Below are 13,603 nucleotides of genomic sequence, written 5' to 3'. Positions count from 1 at the left end.
ACAAACATGACAGGAATACTTTTAGCTTGCTATTTCGTAAAGAAAAAGGGGTGTAGCAACTAAAATGATCAGATTTTCTTTACATTAAGCTGCTAATGATAAGAAGGTCTGTATGGTGGAAATTCCTGACTTTTTAAAAGAAACTCCAGCACATTGATCCCAACTTCACTGAGCATTTGCCCTCAAAATGCACTACTGTTCAAAAGTTTGGGGTCACCCAGACAATTTCATGTTTTCCATGAAAACTCACATTTTTATTCATGTGCTAACATAATTGCACAAGGGTTTTCTAATCATCAATTAGCCTTTAAACACCATTAGTTAACACAATGTAGCATTAGAACACAGGAGTGATGGTTGCTGGAAATGTTCCTCTGTACCCCTATGGAGATATTCCATTAAAAATCAGCTGTTTCCAGCTAGAATAGTCATTTACCATATTAACGATGTTTAGACTGGATTCATCATTCATTTAATTTTATATTCATTGAAAAAACTGCGGGCTGCATAGTGGCGTAGTGGTTAGCACTTTCGCCTTGCAGCGAGAAGATCCCTGGTTCGCGTCCCGGCTTTCCCGGGATCTTTCTGCATGGAGTTTGCATGTTCTCCCTGTGCATGCGTGGGTTCTCTCCGGGTACTCCGGCTTCCTCCCACAGTCCAAAAATATGCTGAGGTTAATTGATTACTCTAAATTGCCCGTAGGTGTGAATGTGAGAGTGATTGTTTGTCTATATATGTAGCCCTGCGACAGACTGGTGACCTGTCTAGGGTGTCCCCTGCCTTCACCTGAGTCAGCTGGGATAGACTCCAGCCCCCCCCATGACCCTAGTGAGGATTAAGCGGTGTATAGATAATGGATGGATGGATGGATGGATGAAAAAACTGCTTTTCTTTCAAAAATAAGGACATTTCTAAGTGACCTCAAACTTTTCAACGGTAGTGTAAATCCGAAATCCTGAGCAAATAAAACTCACCCTATGTGCACAACTTAATACACCACTTAGATGATGTGTGCTGACTTAAAAAAAAGCCTATTATCTTTTGAAAACTGGGCAGTAGTCATGGAAACTAATTTGGTAAAGACATAACAGCGTGATGTTTTCAGTTGACAATTTGTAAATGTATTGTAGCAGCAAAGTGGCATAAAGACAAAATGGATACAAATATATATATTCATTAGTTAATAAAAATAACAGATTAAGCTCTCCACGACTGGTGACATTTGTAAGTGACCCCAAACTTTTGCACGGTAGTGTATCTGAGTAAAACAAATGTACTTTTCATTTATTCTGTTGTTTTTGTCTTTAGTTTTTTTGGTTGATATTGGTGTAGGATGAACCATTGTAAGTTGTCTACACATTTTTAATGTATTGTCACACATCTTGCATGTTTTAAGTTGTAAATGCAAATAATTTTGTACTTGTGTTGGTTATAACTGTTTTCCTCTCTCGGGAACACTCTTGATTTTGAACCTGTTCAGAATCACGACTTTGGATCATGTGTTGGAGGAAGTTCAGGCTGTCATATCTGTTCAGTAAGATTTAGGAACCATTTATAAACCACAGGACAGGCACACATATGGAATCATTTCACAGAGATTCTTCATTAATGAACTGTGGCCCTGTCCTCAGATGACTGAAGCTTAGTGGTAGGATTGTACCCTGGGACCCTACACACCAACATCTTTGCAGTGGTGATCTTGTATGTACAAGAGCTTTCTTAGAGAGTTAAAGAAAAATGTTCAAAGCAAACTTTTATAGAAAATCTTTACAAAGTTCAAACTGTTATAACTGTGTGCTTTGAAAGTTTTGCGTGATGTCATACTGACGTAGTTCGGGCAATCCCAGTAGGGACCTGGAGTCTGAAAAGTGATTACATAAAACTTTTACAAACTTGGCTCATTGAGTTACAAAGATGAGAACATGTATCTGACTCTGAGGGTATTGCAACAAGATGATAATTGTTGTATTATGAAAAATGTAAAATTTTTGATTTTAAAATCTCAGGCAATTCTGCAGGATACAATTCATAAAATAGAAAAAGATTAGCATATTCTGCAATTTTAGATGGTCATGTCAGAAACAGAGTGAAGTGCTGCACTTACAGATGTAGCTTTCTGATTTGGTGATGTTAGGTTTGATGGTGTCTTACTCAGTAGATTTCCATGGTTAGAATTTTAATACATTTTTGTTTTTTTGGCAGTGCAGCTGCAGGCTTAGTGAAGATATGGGGGGAGGAGTGGTGGAGGAGGTGGAGGCTCATTAGTGAAGGAATGCAGGCTGAGTGATGGTGAAGATGTGGAGGGTAGGGGGTGTGCTTTCCCCCCCACTACATACTGGAAGGGGGTCTGATGCGGGGCAGGACTCCTGTGTGTAGAGCCGAGCCAATCCTGACCCATGTCAAGCGAAAAGGCAGCAGGTTGACAAATGCTACAGCCACATGAAAACAGAGTGGATTAGCAGATTAAACTTCTTTAGTGGAGTCTATGCCTATGGCTCTGCTGAGCTGCATTGTTCAGGCCCAGCCTAACCCCAACTTCTGCATAGCAGCATCAGCTTACGTTGCTTTAAGTTGAGGAAGTCAGAGAAATTCCAACCAGATTTACTCTAGTACTTCATGTCTAGTCAGGAAGGACGAAGCCGTTACTCCGCAGGCTTTTCTGCAGGAGAGAGATCTGGCAGCAGCTCATCGCGAAAAATCCAAATCATTCTGCCAGTCAGAGCAGCTGCTCCCTCCTCCTGTCAAATCATATGTGCTGGTATGCCTAACTGACCATCCAGCATCTCATGCCAAGCTGACCTACCAGCATGAGAACAGGCAACACAATTAAGAGTGCTAATAATTAAGAGTACAGAGTATTTAACGCATGCTTTGAGCTTTGAGTCTTTGGCTTTGACCTCTCAAGTGCAGTCAAGTTTCAGGTCAAAAAGAACACAGCTCAAATGTGAACTCATGTCTGCACAATGGGAGGAAAAGAGCCTGCATGCCGCAGAGAGCTCTATTAGATCAACCGCTACAGCCTTTAACAGCTAACACGCCCTGACAGTGATGAAGTGAAACCCCATTTGTGCTCAGGATTGTTAAAAACACACAATGTGCTACACAAAGGCCGCTGCATTCATTAGCCACAGAGTTTAAGTCAGTGTTTCGGTAGCACTGGCCTGTTATATCTGCAGCCGTGTCCATATAAACAAGGATATCCTCCCCTTTTAGTACTCTGCCAGCTGGTAATCACTGGGACAACTGAATAGTGAAGAAGGTGGGTATACTCAGCTGTATGTTCCAGCTCTTCTCAAACTGCTGTTTTGAAGTATTTCCCCACAAAAGACAACTTGACTTCTAATCAGTCAAAAGCCCATCAAACTTGTGATTTTAAAGAATGGAGTATCCCTTTAAAGTCCACATTGTCTCCTATGAAGGGCACTCAAGACCAGAAGCAAGGCCCACATTCCAGTCCAAAGAGTCTGCCTGATATTTAATCTAATTAGTGGTGCTTATGATAAACAGTCTTACTGTGCCACTGTTAAGATTAACTCGGTACAAAGAAGGAATTTTTTTAAAGCCTTCGGTCTGGAGATGAACCATGAGCTCTATGGTTCAGACAGAACCGTTGGCATTAGCACAGGGATGTTAATTAGTGTATCAAGCACTCGCTGATTTTGGGGGTACACATCTACATTCCTGCTGGGTCTGTTTATGTGACCTGATACCCTCTGAACCTTTCAGTTATTGCAGCACACAATGGTACAAAAATGAAAGAAAGTCTGACACATATTGTCCTTTATTTATTGAACAACTTTAAGAATCACTTTTGTTGAGGATCTTTTGTAGACACAGCTATAACTATAAAGAACTCTGAAAAAACACTAAACTGGATTTTTACACAGTTTCACACTGGTGGAGTGTGTGCCCAGGTGGAGTCAGTGAGGGTTGATAACATGTGAACATGCATGCAGCACACTACCATGTGCAACCCGAACGACAGACAGAGCCAGTAGAAAATGATCCACTAATCCACCAGAACACAACAACTCCCTAATAAAATCCTCACACTATAACTACTCCTTCATAAACACAAAGAAACACTTGGGTAATTACTAGCGTGTGTTTAGCGACCTCAACCATGAGTGGAATGATCGGTCTTGCTGATGGCTTTCCCTAGAACATTTATTCCAACATCTGTTTACTGAAGCTGATGAAAAGCTGCAGAGTTTATTACACCTCAGTGACACAAATACTTTGCTTGATGAAAAATCTATTTATTCAAACAAAACAAATAATCGATTAAATTCTTGTTGCTACAGTATATTATTTGCTCGACTACACTGTAAAGTGTAAGATGAAGTGAGCAGCAGCTAAAATACTTGCAATTCCAATCAATTACAGTCTTTTGATGGGCATTTAGATTAAAGCAAAGCAAATTTTTCAGTCTGTGCACTTGCTTGAGCAAACTGTTCCCAAAGTTTATGAACACATCTGTACAGATTTCCCCATAATTCTCCTCCACCACATGATCTCTGGGTGGTTCCACATGTTGTAGATTAGAGCCATGACAAAGTAGCAGACCAGCAGCTGCACGTCTTGTTGGTAACAGATCAACACTGACTGTGTCGACTGTCTATGGTTTGCTAATTAGCACTTTGTGTCCTTTCCCATATTGTGATTGTACAGGGAGTGTTTGGCCACGTGTGTGCGTGTTACTTGTGTCGTAAGAGCTTTGCAGGCAGTCAGCAGGACACCAACGAGTCAGTGCAGCTGGCCACAAAACAGTCTCTTCAACTACACTGACAGTCAGTCATATTTACTGTAAAACAGTTTGAGTGCTATCAATCATTTTGTTTAACTCATGGCAAGAAAGCAAATAAGATTATTTCCAAAAATGTCAAACTCTCCCTTTAAGGAATGGTAAATATTTTTACCATTAATAAATAGATGTCAAATTATGGGTGTCTCACATGAAAATAAGGTGCACTACATATCCATCCACCACCCCAACTACCTCACAATTGTGCTGCTACGAACACATCACACTAGCTTCTGCACTGGTAATAAATGCTGCAAATGGACATAAATCATGAAGTATACCTATGTAATTCTACAGCACTGCATGCAATGCGGTACCTTGTAAGAAAAGCACAGTATAGTATAAAATACTTTTTCTATCTCATCTCTGACAAAAAAAAAACATGAAGAACTTCAGTGTTAACCACTAATATTGCTTTAGAGGGCTAAAAAAAGTTCATTTTTGCATGGGTGTATATATGAATATATATATATATATATATATATATATATATATATATATATATATATATACACACTACTGTTTAAAAGTTTGGGGTCACATTTCTAAGTGACCCCAAACTTTTAAACAGTAGTGTTATTTTTTTTTTCAATGAATTTAACATTAAATGAATGATAAATCCAGTCTAGACATTGTTAATGTGGTAAATGACTATTCTAGCTGGAAACAGCTGATTTTTAATGGAATATCTCCATAAGGGTACAGAGGAACATTTCCAGCAACCATCACTCCTGTGTTCTAATGCTACATTGTGTTAGCTAATGGTGTTGAAAGGCTCACTGATGATTAGAAAACCCTTGTGCAGTTATGTTAGCACATGGATAAAAGTGTGAGTTTTCATGGAAAACATGAAATGGCCTGGGTGACCCCAAACTTTTGAAGGGGAGTGTAAAATGAATTGAGATACATGCTAGAAAACAGAACTTATAAGCAGAAACAAACTAAATCTGAATCTTATCTGTGGCCATTGCTCCGAAGGACAAATGAATCTCCATATAGTGAGAAGAGGGTCAAAACTTTGTGAAGACAGGAATTCTGGGAAAACAAAGGTGTCAATACAAATGGAGTGTAGCGTAAATAATACAAGCAGGATTGTGTTGTAAGGCGTGCATAATCTGCTAAGGACTCCTGTATCATAGTTTACATTAACACAAAGTCTGATAATAGAGTTGTTGTGCAGGACACACACTGTAGTTTGCATTGGTGAAGATTGATTTAATGGTGCAGTTATTAATTATGTTCAAGGACTAGAACTGAAATCCATGTCTAAAGCAATGTCACACCTTAATAAAGACCTCATCATGTGCAGGGTTGTACACCTGGGATGTACGGCAAATGCTGACCTGTTTCTCCTCAGGTCACTGCCTCAGTGTTAAAGAGGTACTAGTCTTTCTCATCAGCTTGCAGCCTTGTTTTAACCACAAACACTGAGACGTGACTCTCTGCACACTGACGATGTTGACTCTTCATCAAGCTGCATGTGACACCCCCAATTAAATAAAGTCCTGTTGGCACAACATGGCAGGACAAAATGTAATTTCATGCTCACTGAAAGACTATAACTTACCTTAACAGCATTAACAACACCTTGGAGTCTATTTCTATTCAATCTGACCCCATCTGTGCCAGCGTTGCAGTACCCTGCTGTCTCACTGAGGCGGGCTGAGCATCCCAGTCGGCTGTCTCCTTCTCCCTAGCCCCTAGCTGACCTTTCACTGATTGTCCTTGGGTTTGTTTACAACCAAAACATAAAGCAGGTGCACGCGCTGGTTCCCACGCCACCCTCCTGTGCCCTCCATGCCCTCCTCTCTGCAAGCTTTGTCTCTCATTAATGCCAGTGCCACCAGTCTGACCACAGTGACAGTAACTGGGCGTTTCCTGTAACAATGAGACTGGAGCTGTGACACTACTGCTGCTGCACAATGAGGATCAGTGTTGTGATGCCCAAAGCATGTCATAGACGCCTTTACAAAGCCTATCAACAACATGGGTTTTAATGTGACATTTGTACTGAAGTAATCTTTAACATGCAGGATTTTTTGTGTGTGCATATGGTTTTTTTTTCATATTTTTGCCAGTTAATTTGACAGCAGAGGACTGACAAAAATGAGGGGAGAGATAAATAGAGAATGACATGCAACAAAGGACACATTAACCCCTGACCACTAGGATGCCCTGTTATTGTGTGTACTTTATTGAAAAGCCTGTTGCGAATAGTTTTCCACCTTACCATAGTGACAATGAAAAATATCAGTAACAACAAACCTGATTCTGATATGAGTAGAACAAATTAGCTTTTGGTCTGTTTATTCTCTAGTCGATCACAATCAGTGCAAAGATCTTCAAATTATTAAAGCACAACTGACACTAATCACAGTTTACTTTGAGTTTTCTGATCTTATACTTGCATTTTGTAATACATGCTGTTACTATTACTTATAACATTAGCAATGCAAGCATGTCTTTACAAAGGTAGGGGAATTTTTTATAACTTATGGTACAAAAATAGAAATGCAACATGCAAGTTATCTTCTTTTCTGACTGACTGTTAGCAGCATTACTCAAAAACAAACTAACGGGGTTTAGATGAAATTTTCAGGGAAGGTCAGAAATGACACAAAGACCAAGTGATTAGATTTTGGATGTGATGCGGCTTATAGTCTGGATCCATGGATTTGTTAAAGATTTCTCCATCATTGCGAGATAGCGGAATGACATCACTGTAACTAGGACAACAAATGAACACTACATCAGCTGCCTGCTGACGGTCACATAATTGCCATCCCACTAAAAATCAACTGCTGTGGACCACAAATTTTTTTTAAAGATTTCATCCATCAGAAATCATAAAAGGACTGAGCAGCCTTGGCGGAGTACTGTGCTCTCTGAGTGCTTTTCTTGTTAATCCTGTTAGAGGGCTCAGCATGTAATCATAGTACAAGAGTTACATCCAATAACTACTGTTTTTCTGGCAGAACTTTATTGCGGAATGATTTTTCTACAGCCATTTGTCCCACAGGCTGCACAGTGGTGTGTGTGGAATTTGCATATTCCCCCTGTGCAGCATGGGTTTTCACTGGATTCTCCAGCTTCCTCCCACACTTCAAAAACATGCTGAGGTTAATTGGTAACTCTAAGTTGTCCATAAGTGAGAGTGGAGACAGTGGAGAGAGAGTGCTTGTTTGTCTCTATATGTAGCCCTGTGATAGACTGTTACCTGTCCAGGTGTCCCCTGCCTTCACTCTAAGTCAGCTGGGATGGACTCCACCCCCCCATGTATAGATAGTGGATGGATGGATGCATGTCAACAGCACCACCTACCCCCTTCAACCACATACAACCAGGTAGTTCTGATCAACCAGAAAGTGTTCACACTGATTTTGTAGCAATTCAAAGATTTTGTATTATTGTCATTGAAAGGTGTACAGACCAAATAAAAGTGAATCTGTTTTTTGTTTGTTAGAAAGTGGACATGATTTAGGTTTAGCTGTGAATTTATTTGAAGTTACAGTACAGATTCTTGTACGAATGTGGGGAGGAAACCTGTTTGGAGGACCTCTGGAAACAAGTGGATTGCACAATACAAAACCCAGAACCTGCAGCCAGAAGAAGAAACTAAAGACTGGATGGATTGGATACAGTGTTGTGTCAACACTAGGTACGTGTACATGTACTAATCTACATGTACTAATCTTATGTAATTTAAATTAGAATTATCTCATAAGCTTTATCAATAATTTTAAAAATTGAACTTTTGTAATAGTGCCAGATTTTGAATCAACGAAGGGTTATATGAAAAACCCTATTATAATCTATGTGAAATCTCATGGTGTTCTCGGGACAGTCTTGTCTGCAAACCTAAACATTACACCCTAATGTGAGTAATGGCCTCAGTGTGATCACTCCAGTACACATACATGCATTATTATATTGCATTAACATTAATATCTGATAATCCCCAGTGGCAAAAGTATGTCCTCACCTGATTATTCTAGCCATGTGTGCTACTTATGCTACTGTAACAGCCTGAACCCTTCTGCTTTCAAGCTTTAGATTGGATTTTCAAACCTGGCTGTCATGAGGTTTACCACTGAAGATGTGTGGCTTACAGGCTTCATCAGGTGTGCGAGACGGGCTTGAATTGTGCATGTTCACAAACACCAGACTATAGGAAGATCATTTTAATGGAGCTCGCTTTTGTGCACAGTCATAGTTTAGTAGGAAAATGAAACGCAAACAGTTGACAGAGCTGGAAGCACAGGCTGTAGCTGTAACATTTGGAGCAGGACCTCACTGGTGATGTTTCTCAACTGCTTCCATGAATAGTGGGTTAGTATGCCTATGGCTGCTACTACAGACGGGTTTTACTCTTCACTGACCCACACTGCTGCTGATTTGGTCCCCTTGATTGTATCCAGAGACGACTGTTGACAGTTACACACTGTACTTATCCATACATAGACAACAGTGCCTGCATGTCTTCATGTAATGTGTAGTGAACATGTGTTTTGTCATACAGCAGTGTGTGTGTGTGTGTGTGTGTGTGTGTGTGTGTGTGTGTGTGTGTGTGGAGTCTGTGTCTGTGAAGCTGGATTAGGCTGAGGGAGAGTGAGGGGTTACTGTGGTCCAGCAGCTGTACAAACAAGCACAGTCAGATATTACCATTACCCCACTGAGTGCCATCTCTCCCACACTCTGCTGGCACCAGGCCTGCGCACTCTGGAGGTGTAATTACAGACACCCATGGTTAGGATACTCATGTCACACAAAAGCCCTCATTGGGAGGATTACCTCGCATCAAAATGACACATAACCCGAACCATCTGCCGGCCTTAGACAGTAAATTTACAGGTCTGGCTTTGGGGAAATGTTGGGTATTGAAGTCACTTATTTGTCTGAGGCAGAGGCACCGCTACACGGAACATGATGCAGGTGAGAGGTGAGGCAGAGCACCGGAGAAGCGCTGCAATAAAATCATAAAACATTTGTGGCTCTGAGCAAACACTTGCTTGAAAACGCAACCATGGATTAAACTTCTACAGAATGAAGTGAGTGCATTTTTCTTACCTTGCTCTGTGCGGAGGCATCCTTACACAAAACCAGCAGACAGGCGAACAAGTTCGCGTATCTCCACATTTTCCCTTCAGCGTGTTTCCGGACTTGACGTTCAGAAATCCAAATCTGCCGTCACCGCTATTAGTCCATGAGGTTAAGTGGTGCGTCTATTTGAACTCCATTTCCACTTCACACAGGGGAGGGTCCTACAGCATGCGTCCGTCTAGTGTATGTATGGATGTCAGTGTGTGCGCTCTGTCTTCAGCCAGACGCACAGTGCGCATCATCCATCATCTGCTGTCCTCAGAGGATAGGAGGAGTTTACGCACGAACACGAAGCCTCTCAGTGTGTGCTCAGTCCGTACAGGACAGCCAGGTTTCACTTTAAAAACATCACTAATCATAAATAATGAAAATAAAATGGAATAGAAATAAGTAAAGTGAAAATAATATTTGATTAAATAAACATAATCCTTTAATTCAAGCACAGATTCTTATTGATTGAATGCCCATAATATCATGCCATGAATAGCGTCACAATTTGGAAGTTTAAAATAAAAATAACACTTGGTTTTTGAAGAACAGCACACTTTTTTTTTAAAGAAATGTGGGCTTTTGACGCCACCACCTGGTAAATGATTAACTCGCAACTCAAATCCAGCACACTTCTGAGTCTCCATTTGTAACCGCAAATACAACTTGATGACTGTTTTACAGCTTAAATTACTAATAGATCGATTGTCCATGGGATATATCTTATATACATTTTTATTAAAAGTTAAAAAAAAACGTTTTTTACGTTCATTAGGATCACGTTTTTACAAATTCCATAAATATTTATTATGGAAACAATCACTTATTAATAAAAAAATGACTGGGTATCACTAAAATGTCAACTAAATAACCGTCTGAATTTAATAACAACCACCTTCTAATTAGTTAAACAATAATAAAATGATCTTATCCAACATTAGTTTTGATTGTGTTCTTTTTATTAAGTTGAGATAATCATGACAGATATTTTTTTTTGTCAATGTATCAATTTTTTAATGGAAAATAACAAATTGTATCTTTGTCCTAGAAATCACTTTCAACTAATTTCCCCATTAGAAAAACACCTCTCCAGGAAGTGTGTTAATTCCAGATCACATGACCTGCTCCACATGATGTCATTTCCTCCTGAAGAAAAGACTGGCAAGACTCCAAGGCTTTCTGAGTTATTTAATATAAAGTAGTGTTTTAGTCAAGTGTGGATTTATGGCATGTCAACAGGTTTACTACAGTATCTTTATAAATAACTTTCGATTTCAGTTTTCACTCAATTGTATATATAACATTTAGAAGAATCTTTCTGTAAAAATGCCATGTGGTGTTTGGTTATAGGCCATATTGATTTTAGGCCTGAAAACAGCAAAAATGTCAACTATGATACAAAAAGTCCCACAATTATATATTGACTCAAATAACACAAACAAAAAAATTGTATTGTCATGAGTAACAATGCAAGCATAAGAAATGAGTTCCTGAACCTAACATTTGTGCATGTCTGTGTTGGAATACTAGAAAGCAGCAGATTTCCATGTTGCATATTCATTTATAAGCATGCAGAAACTGAACTGATTAAGGTCTAAAGTTAGATTTTGACACATGGATTCAGTTCAAGGCAGGACCAAAAGATATGATAATAAAGCACCACCAACTTTACAGGAATGCTCTGATTATGTGAAATCTGTATTTTGCATAATTGATATTTTCAGAAACAGCCTGCTGTGCAATATCCAGTACACTCAGTACACACTTCTTGGACTACAGAAAAATGATAATAGTACACTGCAGTGTGTGGTGGAAACCTACACTACCAGTTCGGACACACCTTCTCATTGAATAGTTTTTCTTTGTTTTCATGACTATTTACATTGTAGATTCTCACTGAAGGCATCAAAACTATGAATGAACACATATGGAATTATGTAGTCAACAAATACGTGTGACATAAGTCAAAATATGTTTTATTCTAGATTCTTCAGATTAGCCACCCTTTGCTTTGATTACTGCTTTGAACACTCCTGGGATTCTCTAGATGAACTTCATGAGGTAGAACCTGAAATGGTTTTCCAACAGTCTTGAAGGAGTTCCCAGAGATGCTGAGCACTTGTTGGCCCTTTTGCCTTCATTCTGTGCTCCATCTCATCCCAAACCATCTGGATTGGGTTTAGGTCAGGTGACTGTGGAGGCCAGGTCATGTGACCTAAGCAGCACTCCATCACTCTCCTTCTTGGTCAGATAGTCCTTCCACAGCCTGGAGGTGTGTTTGGGGTCATTTTACTGTTTATGTTTTATGTTTACTGCTCATTTAACTTGTGATTTCTGAGGCTGGTGACTCGGATGAACTTCTCCTCAGCATCAGAGGAGACTCTTGGTCTTCTTTTCCTGGGGTGGTCTTCATGTGAGCCAGTTTGGTCGTAGCTCTTGATGGTTTTTGCGACTGCATTTGGGGATACATTCAAAGTTCTTGCAATTTTCCAGACTGACTGACCTTCAGTTCTTAAAGTAATGATGGACTGTCGTTTCTCTTTACTTGGCTGATTGGTTCTTCCATAATATGGATTCTAACAGTTGTCAAATAGAGCTGTCAACTGTTGACCAACCTGACTTCTGTACAACACAACTGATGGTCCCAACCCCATTAAGGAGGCAAGAAATTCCACAAATGAACCTTGACAAGGCACACCTGTGAAGTGAAAACCATTTCAGGTGACAACCTCATGAAGCTCACTGAGAGAAGGCCAAGAGTGTTCAAAACAGTCATCAAAGCAAAGGCTGGCTATTTTGAAGAATCTAAAATATAAAACATGTTTTCACTTATCTCACACTTCTTGTTTATTATATAATTCCATATGTGTTTCATTCCTTCAGTGGGAATCTACAATGTAAATAGTCTTGAAAATAAACAAAAAACATTAAATGAGAAGGTGTGTCCAGACTTTTGACTGATAGTGTACATTAAAAACATATTATCTGATGGAAAAATAACAAAAAACAGCTTCTTTTGAGAGAGCAGAGCTGATCTGAAAGTGAAATATCCCTTCAGGTACATCATCAACAGCTGTGGAAAGAGGCTGGTTTACTTTTGTCTCTGATGACTGTTGGAAGACTGTTTGCTGCTTTTAGGTGAAAGTGAAATGCCTGTTTCTCCTGAGAGACTTTGGTTTATTTTAAGATACCAAAGACAAAGTTAGTTGTTTTTAGTGTGACACAACTAACTACATCAAGTCGTTTCATTTCCCTATTACTGAATATTACCAGACAAAGTTTTTAATGAAATGTGAACAGAATAGGTGTCATACATTACAGCATGGATTTTGCTTTGCCTGGTTGACACTGCCGCCGTGTGGAGAGACAGAGCAGACTGTGGAGACATCTGCAGGAAAAACACTGCTCATGTTCAAATGATTCCAGGATGAGTGGATGCAGTTTGAGGTGAAAGATGGAATTCGGCTTTCTGTTACAAAATGAGTGTGCTTACATGCACGCTAACAAGCTAGAGGCTGTCTACAAACACTGAGGCTGCCTACAAGAAGGACCTGAGCTGGCTCTACTTCCTTAGGAGGCTCAGGTCCTTCAATTTATGCAACTGCATGTCCCAGTTCAATCAGTCTATGGTGGTGAGCGCCATCTTGTCTGCTGTGGCATGCTGGGGTGCAGGCATCAAGGCAAAGGATGCCAACAGACTAAGTAAACAGA

General features: G+C 39.8%; 1 protein-coding gene across 1 annotated transcript in view; it reads right to left on the bottom strand.

The window, feature by feature from the left end:
- LOC111580772 (olfactomedin-like protein 2A) overlaps positions 1 to 10,139 on the bottom strand; it is a 31,501-nt gene extending 21,362 nt beyond the window's left edge. Inside the window, 1 exon segment of the mRNA XM_055011515.1 lies at positions 9,872 to 10,139. Within this exon segment, the coding sequence (XP_054867490.1) occupies positions 9,872 to 9,940 (69 nt within the window). The 5' untranslated portion in view covers positions 9,941 to 10,139.
- Between the last annotated feature and the right edge of the window lie 3,464 nt (positions 10,140 to 13,603).

This window comes from Amphiprion ocellaris, chromosome 6, assembly GCF_022539595.1.
Source record: "Amphiprion ocellaris isolate individual 3 ecotype Okinawa chromosome 6, ASM2253959v1, whole genome shotgun sequence".
Taxonomy (NCBI): Eukaryota; Metazoa; Chordata; class Actinopteri; family Pomacentridae; genus Amphiprion; species Amphiprion ocellaris.
The sequence above is the reverse complement of the archived record's forward strand: the minus strand, read 5'-3'. Positions and strand labels throughout refer to the sequence as shown.